Source organism: Lissotriton helveticus, chromosome 3_1, assembly GCF_964261635.1.
Source record: "Lissotriton helveticus chromosome 3_1, aLisHel1.1, whole genome shotgun sequence".
Classification (NCBI taxonomy): Eukaryota; Metazoa; Chordata; class Amphibia; order Caudata; family Salamandridae; genus Lissotriton; species Lissotriton helveticus.
Genome location: NC_136061.1, coordinates 594,991,472 through 595,005,454, shown reverse-complemented (window position 1 = coordinate 595,005,454; position 13,983 = coordinate 594,991,472). Strand labels below are relative to the sequence as shown.

The 13,983-nt window shown below is 44.4% G+C and overlaps 1 protein-coding gene across 1 annotated transcript in view; it reads left to right on the top strand.

Moving 5' to 3' along the window:
• The window catches only part of ACADL (acyl-CoA dehydrogenase long chain), a 563,007-nt gene that overhangs the window by 81,366 nt on the left and 467,658 nt on the right, over nucleotides 1-13,983 (top strand). The window contains exon 2 of the mRNA XM_078680576.1: nucleotides 11,618-11,794. Within this exon, the coding sequence (XP_078536702.1) occupies nucleotides 11,618-11,794 (177 nt within the window). The remainder of the gene's footprint in view (nucleotides 1-11,617; nucleotides 11,795-13,983) is intronic.

The following is a 13,983-nucleotide window of genomic DNA, read 5'->3' as shown; positions in this document are numbered from 1 at the left end:
TGTTGTGTCTGTGCTGGGTCTGGCGAATACTTTGACCTCGGTAAAAAGTTTTTTACTATTGTGTGCGTTGATGTTGATCCTTTCTTGTAGGGCCACTCTTAGTTTTTCTGATGAGGTGGTGGTGTGCGGTGACAGTGGACTTGAAGGCCGAGTGGTCTTCTTGGGTCTTGCTGCTCCTCCATCTTTTCTCGAGCCATCTACATGTGCGTCTGGACTCCTGAAAGGCGGAAGAGATCTAGCTGGCTTTCTTGGAGTGTTGTTTGCTTGGGGCTATCTTCAGCGGAGCCAGTGTGTTGGTGCAGTCGGAGATCCATCAGTGGAGGTTGCGCTCTGAGGAATTGGCGTCTGTGGATGTCAGTGGAGGGGTTTTGTTGAGTGAGGTGGTCAGCTGTTGTTCGGTGACCTTGTTCCAGTTTCTGTAGGGTAGTTGCGGGCGTGGTGGTGTATGGTGGGTTTGGTAAAGGAGAAGTGGACGCAGCGGTAGTCAGTTCACTGGAGCTTGTGGTGTGGCTGAAAGGTGATGATGTTGCTGGCGGAGAAGATGGGGTTGAGCGTGTGTCCTGTTGAGTGGGTTAGGGTGGTGACTGGTCGTTTGAGTCCAACAGTGGCGAGATTATTCAGCAAAGACAAGGTGTTTTTATTGATGGAGTTGTCCAGGTGAAAGATGAGGTCACAAGAAGGATGTAGTCTGTGGAGGCAAGAGCGTGGGGTGCGATGAGGTCGATAATGGAATCACTGAAGGGTGGGCAGGGTGTGAAGGGTCTGTAGATCAGGGTGCCGCAGAGGGTGGTGTTCGGGTTTGTCTGGAAGTGGAGGTGCTCCATGTTGGACAAGGGGTCATCTGCGTGGATGGTGAGACGGAGGGTGCTTTTGTGTGCGATGGCAATTCCACCTCCTGGTTTGTTGATGTGGCCCTTGTGAATTATGTTGTAGCCACCTAGAATAATAGTGGCGATGTTCGGGGCGGAGGTAGATTTCATCAAGGATTCCGCGAAGATGGCGATGTCGGGGTCGATGGAGTCGAGCAGGTCCCAGATCTCTACGGCGTGTTTGTGGAGGTAACATGTATTGAGCAGGATGCAGTTGAGGCTGCTGGGTCCTGGCTTTGACTGTTGCATGGTGGGTGGTGGGGCAGGTGTGTGTGGTAGTCGAAGGTATAGTTGCAGTTCCAGCAGGAAAAAGGGCCTTGGGTGTTCCTCGGCGATGCCCGACGGCGGCAAGCATCCAGTACAGACCCCTCTCAGTGCAGAAAAATGGAGGCATCAGAGGGTCTTAATGCGATCGGCAGTTGCCAGCAAAGTCGGGGTCTCGGGCACCATGTTCTGCGCCTTTCGGGACCCCTAGGAAGAGTGTCGCCCACTGAGAAACTCCTTGAGTGGGGTGGGAGGTGGCACTTTCCACCTCCAGCGGTCTCCGGAGATCCCAAGCAGGTCCCAAAGGTTTTGCAGCAGTGTGGGGATACTGAGTACATTTTAGATTTCATTAGCGCACATTCACGTAGCAATCTCTCACCTTATGGCTCCAAGGCCCTCAACTCAGTCCACAGCATCTACATTTCACAGTGTGCTGCAGTCCAGTCACACAACAGGGAGTCAGGCGGCAGAGGAGATCTCCCACCCAGGGCTAGACAGTGGAGGCAGAGGAGTCTCCCCCTCAATGTTTTCAGGGCTCTTGATCCTGTTTCTTATGGCCTCAGTGCCATTCCCTGAGCTCCAGCAAAGTCCAGGCCTCGTCTCTCCGGCCCGGGACTCCCCCACAATTTCTTTGTACATCTAGGGCCTGGCATGCGGTCCTCACTAGCAGCTCCACTCCCGGGGAAGCTGTGGCTTGTGCACCCGTCATAGGGCAGGGGGTCGCTTTTCCACTATGGCTCTCTCCAGAGCTCTTGGTAATGAGGGCAGGGCAGCCACTCACTATCACAGCCTGGTCGTCTCAATCCTCCCGCCTTGCCGCTACAGTCAGTGCGGTCAAGCGGTGTTCTTCTTTTTGGATCAGTGGCAGCTTCGCAGGTCGTGTACTTTCAGCTGTGTACACTTCTGACCCTCAATAGACGCCAGTGACGTGGTAGGGTCAGTTGAGCTGCATTTAAGGCACTGAAATGTGCATTGAAGGCGTCTGGAAAGGCAGGATATGGGTCGGCTTAACTCCGGTGGCCGGAGGTCGCGGCAAACACATGTACTCAGTCATGTTGTTGGCAACACAACTCTACCAGTTTTAAAGATGGCTATACAGCTCTTAACAAATGTTTTTCACAATTAATTGGTCGGGCCTACTGCTTTTTTTCTATTTTTTCACAATTAATAGGTCGTGCCTACTGCTTTTTTTCTATTTTTTGACATTGAGCAGATCACACCTATGACATCTGACATGACATTTCCCATGTACCACTCACGCCTATGTACTTTATTACTGGTCACCATAGGCAACTCAGGTTCACTATATCAAACATAAGCTTTCTCACAATTCAGTTATCCGTCTCCTACAATTATGCACAAAATTAGATTTGACAAATCAATAAATAACCCTCTTACACCAGTGATCTTCCATCAGGTCATCTGGTCTCTGATATCTCAGTGATCACTTAACCAGAATGTCTGCAACTCTTCTTTTCCAAGACTTCAGGAAACACTTTGAACTGGTATCTAGGCTGCTACAGCAACATAAAAAGACAATACGTCAAATAGGGGGGATTCATGAACACATTTTTTCACTCTGGGTTAAAATATAAAAATCTTTCACATCAGTGGCCACTAACAGTTTATTGACTCAGTGTAGAAAGTGGGAGCAGTTGTATTCCTGAGAGGCCAAGATTAGATGTAGATCAAATCTAACTGTCAGGTTTTACTCTGAAACAAACAAAGGTCAGAAATTCGCAAAAACTGAAAGACTGACAACTGTAAAGAGAAAATAAAAGGGTTCTAATTTTGTTTTTGATACTTTAGAGAAAGAGGCAATGAATTCACGAGATAAAAAATTGAATGTCCAGGAGATCCCATTTATGGACCCCAAAAATTCTGCTGTTCTACAGCCTATTAAAGAGGGTGGTTTCTTGTGGAAGGCTGGGTTGAGAGTGAGCAGAGGAGAAAGGGAGATTAAAAGAGAGTAGGAAGTGCACAGGCTGGTTGTAAAAAGATAGTACGCAGGGGCAAAAACACATCAGGAGTCGAAAGTTCAATGCACCAAAGAAGTTACTGTGTGAATTCATAAAAACAGAACATGCTTCATTAATACAGTTTGCATGGGACAGGCATGATCCCTGGGGTAACTATTGCTAGAGTAACTCCGGATCAAATAACACATACTATTTTAGTGACTGAATGGCAGGCTTGTATCCTGGGATGTTGATTCTCCCAGTTTTTCTAGAAAATATGCCAGCGTTCTACTATATATTGATTCACAGAAGTTTTCTCTTAGCCTGTTTCAAGACACATCAAAATGCTACCATGTGGCTGCTGTTAAACGTGTTTAGCATTAGAGGAAATAGCTTATACCATGTATCTATATAGTGGATCACACTTATGAAAAGTTGAGATTTTAGGCTAAACAAAGGTGACTTGTCTCTGTAAGTATTTATTGTGGACACGTGGTTCAGATCCAGATGCGTACTGTTCAGTGGGACTGCAGACTTACCCATATCCTTTTTATGTACATGTATGTATATAATAATATATATATATATATATATATATATATATATTTGCAACACACTCCTAGAAATCGGTTCCAGGATAAAAACGGCCAGCACTCCAGTGTCGGTGTTCTTAGTTCATTTTATTTCCAAACCCCCCAGCACCCTCGACAGACGCGTTTCGCACAAGGCTTCGTCAGTGTCATATATATATATATATATATATATAATTAGTGGCAGTTGCCACTGGATAGTTATTGTTAAAATTATATTTCCATAGGAAAAGCATTTTTTGCTATCCTAATAACTTTGGTGGCATTTGATGAATCGCCACGGCACTCTTTGTTGTGATTTGACGAATCTTCACAGAACTTTGAAAAACGTGTTTTTCTACCTCAGTCCCTTTCTGAAAAGTAAATCATAAGAGCTTGAGGAAAATAATAGGCGATTCACTGTCAACTTGGGCAGTCTTGCCCACGTTAATTTTCTTTCATACAAGAATGCAAATAGAAATTGGCTTTAAGGGTGATTAGGAATGGAAAAGAAGTCAGAACACAAATTAGCTATGTTGAGGTAGGTATTTTTAGTCAGAATACAAGAAAGAGTGGTTCCAGACCTGCTACAATAATGAAGCTGGGCAATGCAACAAGACACTTTCAAATCCTGCACAAAGAGCTAAGGTATTTTTTTATTAGTAGAATTGTTTTAACACATCCTTATATTGGAGACTAAAATAAAAACTGTTAAAAACGATACTTAGTTTTGAAGTAAGCGCTAATTGAGTGCTGCATTTACCATAATGCAAAGGGGCAAACTGTTCTGGTATGTGAGGCAGTGTGCTGCCAACTCGCCTCCTGTTTAAAGGGATCTCTTGATTTGACAAGCTTTAGAGACGCACCTGTGTTCCTCTAAGTGGTACTGTGAACTGTGAAAATTTCGTCGGCAATTCCTGCTACCCCGGATGAAATTTTGCTGCTCTGGACTGATAAAGGACGAAATTCAGAAACAAATATTTATTATCTACAGATATACAACACTATCTGCACTGACTTTGGTGAAAAAATATTTTGAGGTAAGCGCTAATTGTGTACTGCATTTACCATAATGCAAAGGGGCGAACTGTGCTGGGATGTGAGGCAGTGTGCTCCGAACTCCCCCTTCTGTTGTTCTGAAACTATCGCGGGCAATATTCAGAATACGCACCTGTCTGCTCTGAGCATTCACCTCTTGGGACCTCACAGAAGGCTACAATTAGGGCGTTGTGTTGCCCTTCTGTCATGGCCTCTCCCTTGCTGCTGTCTCTCATTGCACCTTCTTGTGCACAGTCTATCTCCATTGTGCTGCTTGCACAATATCTGCCTGGCCACTGGCTGGTGCTGCTCCGCTCGCATGCACACAGACTGGTGGACATCCTAAGACAACTGCTCTGTTCACCAAATTAAGGAAGGTTTATCCTAGGACACCTGCTCTGTTCACGATATTAAGGAAGGTTAGCATTCTTTTGAGATCCTCTACTCTGTCCTCTTTGATCTCCTTTATGTCCTGATGAAGTGGTAACTGGGAGGCAGTACAGTTGGGGTCCAAGCTCTAATGATTTCCTTCATGTGACTGATTTGGTATCTCTTTTTCGTTTATAATATTTTTTCATTAGGCTCGTAATATTCTAGTAAGAAACATGGACACCATCATAGTTACATACAGAGATCATCATTTCAACCCAGCACAGTTGTGCCTCCTACAATATCCCAATTATCAGTTGTTCCTCCTTCTTTTTTAAAATTTTTATTTTTATAGGTCTCGCGCCTGCGTTGCTGTGCTCAGCATTGCGCACGCAGTGAGAGACCTCTTGAGGGGGGTTTGAAAACGGAGCTAGGAATCGCACACTCTTGTGCATGTTGAATTCCTTTTGGGCCACGCTATTGGCCTTTACGCGCGTCTTTTAATGAAAGACTGCACGCAATTGGCCAAAGGCAGGCACATTGCTCCGCCCGCGGCCTATTGGTGTGTATTACGCGCACCGGCCGTCATGTGATTTCAATAATCATGCCTAGATAATTGAACCCACATGGCTCGCTTTGGCGCGCGTGCACCACTCGCATGCTTCTACTTTTTTGGATCCATTTCCCAGGGAAGCCACGAAATGAAAGAAGGAAAGAGAGGTAGGCTGCTCGCACGCACCACTCGTTTCATTTTCATGCTGGTTTATATATATTGTAGACCTCCTACACCCCCACTTCAGGCCCCCTTCTTTAGTGTTAGTGAGTGTGACCTCTCTCTACTGGCAGTAGCTTCCTCCATGCTCTTGCTTTCCTATAGACCAGTGTAGAGATTTTTTGCCCCTAATGTCTCTTTGCTAATTGAATTTGCAAGGCATGTGTGTAATGTGTAAGTGGGAGCTCATGGTTGACGGCCGGTGCACAAGGCAGCACTGACAAGTTAAGCCCTGCAGCCTTAATAGGCCAGTGGCTTTTCTTTAAAGTGAACGAATCCGCAGAGATAACTATTCTGTGACTCACTATAGTACAGACAAGAATTTCTGTTCTCAATCCCTTCTCCCCCGTTCCTTTTGTTTCTTCCTGATTTTCGTTTTTTCTCTTTCATATACTTTTTCAAAACTTTTGGGATTATTCGATTACCTCCTTGTTAGTCTTCCTCGCCACATGACTAACAAAGTGAGCTTCAGTTCCACACCAGAACCCTCCAAAGCAAAAAGTCCGCCTCCCATCCCTTCCCAATATGTCCGACACAATACACTCTTGACCTCTATAAGAGTCGGGCCGGCCCAACCCTTCAGCCTGTTTTTTTTTGTTCTGGTTCTGGTTAGGATTTGACTGGCTGTAGTGTTCTTCGGTGCTCCCAAGCCCTCCTGCTCTGGTCCTAGCGCGATCAGACAAAGTGCACTCCTCTTTTTCTGCCTTTGTGTCATTGTGTTCTCCGAAACTTAATAGATGGCAGAATCATTGATTAGTGCGCCAAGAGTTCGGGGAAGCCGTAAATGAGGATAACTGCCTTCGAGGAGAGGGGCCGCAAGGCAGAGCAAGACATTCACAAACAGATCTCATTTGCTATCCGCATCGCTCCACACACTCGCATTCTGATGCGTTCAGCACCGTTCTTCACTGGAAAAGATACTCTGTCTAACCACTGGATGAGCCTACCAGTTATTTTTCTTCTTCCCTACTTATAAGGGAGGTAAAATGTGTTCTCATAATAGTGGGACAGACCACTTTTATGCATCACAGAGAATCTCCGTGTCCAAGTCGAAGAGCAGATTTTAGTTGATGGTGTTTAGTTGTTTAATGCATTTACCTGCACTGAAAAACCTATCACAGCCACCATAGCTGAGATTACCTGGAGCCTCAGAGAGCCAAGCCTCCCCTGCCCCTGCGTTCAATCCCCAGGGGATTGCTGAGTCACAACCTGGTAATAAAAGTGGGCGAGCCACTTAGGCTCGAGCGGATCCTGGGCTCTGGCTCAGCTCATTGTCCTCTGGGATCTCAAAACGAACCAAGCTTTCACGTGGCTTCTGCCTGCCACCCTCGCTCTACCCTGGTGCTCAAAGTTTAAAACCAAGCACTCATGTTTGTGGTGAAAAAGAGAGACAAATAGATACCAACAATTGGTTGATTTTATACAGTGAAACAAGAAAAGCTGGGTTTAACCCAAGCACCCGTACTTACAAACTGTGTGAATTTAGGCAAATATTTTGTTTCAGCAATCCCACCTTTTGCACATTACCTCTCAGTGAGCCTATAATGTAAATCATTAATGTCAAAGGCGTTACAAGTTAAAGATATGTGTTTTTTTTATTTTGAAGAAAAGTTATATTGTTTGTGATGTTTGTTACATGAATTACATGGGAAACATTTCCAGGAGTGGGCATGTGCTAGGTCTCATAGAGTGCCACCAGACTCCCCACTTCCCTCCGTGATGTGCTCACCCTCGTTTGTTTCATCCCCAATTCCCTCTGTGATGTGCTCACCCATGTGTACTCCTCCCCACTTCACTCCGTGATGTGCTCTCCCTGTGAGCTTCCTTCCCACTTCCCTCTGTGATTTGCTCATCATGTGTACTCCTCCTCACTTCCCACCGTGATGTGCACACCCATGTGTGCTTGCTCCCTACTTCTCTCCGTGATGTGCTCACCCTGGTGTACTTCCTCCCCACTTCTCTCTGTGATGTGCTCACCCATGTGTGCTTCCTCCCACTTCCCTCCGTGATGTGCTCACCCATGTGTGCTTCCTCCCACTTCCCTCCGTGATGTGCTCACCCATGTGTACTCACCCATGTGTACTCCACCCCACTTCCCTCTGTGATGTGCTCACCCATGTGTGCTTCCTCACCACTTGCCTCTGTCATGTGGTCACCCTGTGTGCTTCCTCCCCAACGTGATGTGCTCACCCTTGTTTGCTTCCTCCCCACTTCCCTCCGTCATTTGCTCACCCATGTGTGCTTCCTCCCACTTCCCTCCATCTTGTGCTCACCCATGAGTGCTTCCTCCCACTTCCCTCCGTCATGTGCTCACCCTGTGTGCTTCCTCCCCCTTCACTCTGTGATTTGCACACCCATGTGTGCTTCCTCCCCACTTCACTCCGTAATGTGCTCACCCATGTGTACTCCTCCCCACTTCCCTCCATGATGTGCTCATCCTATGTGCTTCCTCCCCACTTCCCTCCGTGATGTGCTCACCCTTGTTTGCTTCCTCCCCACTCGCCCTTCATCCTGCAACTCCAAGTCCAAACCCCCTTTCTAGCATCTCCTCTCCTGTACCAGGGCACAGTTTGAAACCTTACATCCTCTCCTCTCTTCCCATTAGCTTCATTTCCCACAAAAATGGATTTGCTTCAAGTAAATAAAAGGCATTGTCATTTACAATGCCAATACCTCAAATTCTAGTAAACGTGAGACATATTGCATTGCAAATGCTTGTTTTTAGAGCCTTTAAAAACTCTAATCTGAGACTTGCTGGTGATTGAGGGTTTCCTCTTGCCAATTTCAGAAAGCTTGCATAGCTCTAAAAAACATCTTATAGATTCCTTCAACCTCTATTTAATTCTTTTTAACTTCTATTCAAAGGTACCCTGTACCAGAGAAGGACTGTGCACTTGTCCCAATTTTTTAAATAGCTGCATGTGCTTTTCCCATAATAGGTATACATAAAATAAGTGGGAGTCTCTTTTGGCGGAATCTTAGCGACTAGATTTTCGAGTTCCGTTTCTAACCTCGCTTACTGTATTTCACAAAAAAGGAGAAACGGTTTAAGTTGTCTGCTACCTGCTACGGCAATTCATTCCCATAAAGGGAGGATGGAGAGCACAACACCAAGAACAAGCATTTGCAATGCAGTCAGTCTCTCCTTTGGCTACAGCAATATTTACCGTTCTAATGTACACGAAGCAGGGAAAGAGTGCAATACCACAGACTCCCCATCCTGTGATGTTGGATAAATTACTTAATCTCCCCGTGCCTACAAAATAAAGGTGACATTGTGTAATGCAATTTATGCGCCTATATAGCGCTCCAAAAACTTTGAAGCAAGTTTGCGCTGTATTTTAAAAAAAAACTGCAAAAAATTATAATGTATGAGGTATTTATACAAATTTATGTCCCCTATCTCTTTTTGTCTTCCTTTAATTTATTCACGTTTTCAAAGTGGGTGTAGAACACAACCCTTTGGAATTTTACAACTGTTTACTGTCCACTGACCAGCCTATGAAATCCATCCAACGAAGTGAAAAGGGTTTGTGATTGTTAAACGTCTTTGAGAGATGGCTGTCTTAGGCTCACAACAACATAGTAAATAAAAGACATGTTTTTTAACTGTAACTGGGTTTTGATGTTTTGCTTGGTACACACTAAACTAAAACTTGGCATTCCTCGATCTACACCCCAAATCTGCGAATCGAGCCATGTGCCATCTCGTACAGACGATGCCAGGCCTTTAAGTGCAGGGAAGAGAACCCCACTCCATACTGTGAAAACACAGTTCAATAGAAGCTAAAATCAAACACCCAACCAGTGCACTCTCTCGCATGGACAACCTTCACTACCCCAGAGTGAGGTTAACCGTATAATTCAGCAATAATCACCAAATGGGGGTGAGCTGCCATTAAAAAATGCCTGGGCTGGGATTAAGTTTAAGACCATTGCACTGTAGAAGGCGTTCTCTTTTATAAAGACATTATGGACTGGTAATCCCCCCACTTAGTGCGATCACTGCTATTAAAAACCAGCAATATTTAGAGAGAGTACGTGGCATATTATCCAAAGCTGCTGATTTTGGAGCTGGGGAACCAGGTTCAAGTCTAAGATTCCCTGCCTACATACAAACAAATAGGTACATGATGTTAAAATAATGCAATGGCAAATTGGAACATTGTCTTTAATGTATTCACGTTTTAATTTTGGGTGTAGATAGAACACAATCCTTTGGCATTTTACAATTGTTTACAGTCCACTGAACAGCTGACCAACCAGCTAAAAACCAGTAATGTTTGGAGAGAGGACGTGGCGTAACGTCCAAAGCGGCCGACTTTGGAGCTGGGTTAGAGTCTAAGCGTCCCTGTCTAGTTAAAAGTATTAAATACATGATGATCACGTGTGAACAAAATAAAACAATGGCAAATAGGAAGACAACAGTAGCATGCCTATACGAAGGGAGGAAGGGCACATTGAAGTATGTTGCAGCAGCCAACCAAAAGAAACAGTTAGTTAAATTGCCATGGGGCACGAACAGACACAGAAAGGAGGGACTAACATGGACAAACACCAATAACAAGCCAGCATTTCTGAATGCTACAGATAGCAACCTATGGCAATCGATGTGGGTGCCAAAAGCCTAGAGAAGAGGATACAACAGGGACTTCCTCCCGGGCATCAGCTGTCAGCAGCAGGCAATCTATGCTCTTTTTAGGTCGAGCCTCTGCAGGACCTGTTGTATCCTCTTCAGAAAGTATACATTCACACATTATGAACCTCTGTGTACTACTGGCCCCTTTGCATTAGGGAAGGCTCCATCACAACCTGTTGTAATGTACAGAGCACCCAGGCCGGCTGAACCAATATCTATTCGTAAACCACGTTCATTCAACAGGGTGGTATATACTGGGTACCTATACATACGCAATATCTCGTCTGAAACACCCTGTCTTTCCTTGGATTTTCATCACCTCCTTATGCCCTGAAGGGCCTCCTTTCTTACCACACTTTACTCTCTTTTTAGACACTGACAGGCCTCTTCATCCCAAAACTATCATGGTAATGAAAAGCATCCTAATTTAAACTAATAAATACAAATCCGACCAATTTGAAGTTTAAATTATGAAAGCTGCCTGACCTGGTTGATGTGCTGAGCGTCCTGCTGTCCCCTGGGGTCCCTACATAAAAGCCTCCGTCCCAACATTGCATGCTTTTCTTCCTAAAGTGGAGGGCTGGTTCAACCCAGCTGTGGCTTCTGCTCAAGCATTGTGATTCTCGGCCAGTGCAGTAAATATTGTCAAACAAAACTTCAAAATTCAGCTTTCAGTTGTCTTTAAATGTATTTATTAAACGTTGTGAATTTCAGAAAAATAAAGCACTGGGTCCCACTGATCGGCTATGGAGTAGAGCTCTCTGAAGACAAGAGTACACATATTAATAACTAATTATAAATATTCTAGATTCGTTTTTATGCACAAGTTTCAATATTCCTAATGAGCAGGTATAAGGGAGAAAAATCCTTGAGACCAAGACAAGATGACCTTCAAAAAACATCTATTTACATACAGGGCTTCCACAAGTGTAACATTTTGAAAATCGCATTTCCCGATGGTAAAAGTGCCCCCTGCCTTTTTTCTGAGAGGGGGACTTTTGATTAACTGGTTCAGCATTTGTCAAGAAAACCTTACCGTTTTAGATTACATTGGTTAAGTATTGTGCAAGACTGTTTGCATTTATTTTATATTGGCACAGTAGAACTTTTTTCTGACTGCGTGTGTGTTGTTTCTCTAGGTGCCAGCACACCCAGAGTCAAAAGAATGAAAACCTTGGGGATTTCCGCCCCGAACCATCTTCTGCTAAGAGCTTGATGGATATAGGAACCCGACGGATCTTATCTGCAGAACATGATATCTTCAGGCATAGTGCCAGGCGTTTCTTCCAGGAAGAGGTGGTTCCCCACCATGCAAAGTAGGCAAACGGATTATCTTTACCTGTACTTTTCATTGTTTGTTGTGTGAACATTTTGGAGTTTTAATGTTGTAGCAGAACATGCTAAATTCCCCTTTTATGCAATTGACCTGAAAGCCTGCAAAAATTATTCGCAAGCATGAAACACATGTTTACACATAAGACTTTGAAAGAAATGTACTTCTATGTGCCATAAAACATCCATTTATACTGGTAATGTTTGTCTAAGAATGCGCAGGGCCTTGTTGATTTTCATGCGCAGTGATTGGTGCTTGTGTTTTAGGAGATAAGAACTAGATGCTAGCAGCATTGGCTATTAGTTTACCTGCTTGTTTATCATTTTCTGTATTTGAAGGCACTTCAAAATAGATTAAAGCCTTTACAAAGTTGGACAGTTACATTGTAAAATGGTTTTGTTCTCGTTGATATTTATTTATTTAGAGATGGAGAAAGATCCTGTAAAACCTGAGACCCAAACACTTAAATCCATGACTTTGTGTTCAAGCAGCAGTTTGCCACCCCATACTTATTCTACCAAATGTTCAGCAGTTAGCCACCCCATACTTAATCCACCAAATGTTGACTTATGATTTGACAGAAAGGGCACCCAGGTAGTGTTGGAATTTCTAAATGGTATAAATAATGAGGAAAGGCCCATACACTATCTATTGAACATGCATTCCTGTAACATGAATTCAGTGGCAAGTATGGCAAAACATGTGTACATTACAAACGTGCTGGGTTTTCACCTTACTTTTACAGGACTTAACAAAGCTAATATTTCACAATGTTTGTGCCTAAGATGCGCCTTTATCCTCCAGTTGGCTTTGCCTAAATGCTATGCCAAGTATGTCCTTGCAGTCTCTTATGCAAAGAATTGCCCTAAGTGATTTGTCCCATTTTTAGATCTAGCCTATGTTTTCAAAATACCTATTATTAACTTGCCGTGGCTGGTAGCTCGTCCATTGTTTACCATTGATGGGATTTATTATGACTTTGATTTGCTAGCTTCTTATTTGTTTACTTGCCTTGTCCATCTTGTATTTGTCTCCCACAGAGCATAGCACACTTTTAGGGAACTAAGGGCCAGATGTAGGTAATTTCCATTTACCGATTCATAAATACCGACTCATACCGAATCGGTATTTCTGAATCGGTAAATGGTATGCAGGTAAAAAATCGGTAAAAGTTACCGATTCGGTATGACTCGGTAACCCAATTCGGTAATTACCGAATCGGACAATTCCGAGTCGGTAAATTCCGAGTCGGTGAAACCCAAGCATTCCTATGGGCCTCCTGGCCCATAGGAATGAATGGGATTTACAGAATCGGATAAATCCGATTCGGAATTTTCCGAATCGGTAATTACCGAATCGGGAGTTTGAAAAACGCCATGTGAGCCTGCCAACCAATCAGGGACACCCTACACACCCCACAACCAAGCCCCTGAGAATCCAACCAATCAGATTGAAGCACCCCACCCCAGTACCTGGGAGTGGCCACACCCATGCAGGTGCAAACCAACAGAACAAACAATTTAGCAGAGGTGAGAGGAGCAGAGCATCCACAGGCAAGCAGTGCTACAGAATGGAGTCACATGAAGGCCAAAAGGATGGTGAGGAGAGAAAAAGGAAGATCAAGTTCAGCCCAGAGGAACTACAGGTGGCTGTAGAAGAAATTGTAAGCCACTGCAGCCAAATTTTCGGGAGACAGTCTCTGCATGTTGCAGAGACTGTGAAGAGGAACATTTGGATTTCCATACAGGGCAAAGTGAATGCCATTGGTTTGACCCACCGGGAGATTGAGGACATAAAAAAGCGGTGGTATGACCTGCGCATCGTGACAAAAAAAAAGATTGCAGCCCAGAAAAAGGATGCTGGTGTGACTGGAGGTGGCAGGAGCAAAGCACCAAAGCTGACAGCGATTGAGGAGCTAGTGGAAACCACCATGGAGGTAGAATGCATCCATGGGATAGGAGACCTGGACAGTACAGCAAAAGCTACTAAGAAACAAGGTAAGAGGCATGTACCCTTATCCACAACCATCAACCTGACCCCGTACCCCACTGTGTAGAATCATCGCACTGCATAACAGCTCATACTTGATGGCAGCAATGCATCATGGTAGACGTAGTCATGAATACATAGATGCAAAGCATCCACCACATGACTCTGCAAGGCATGCCACAC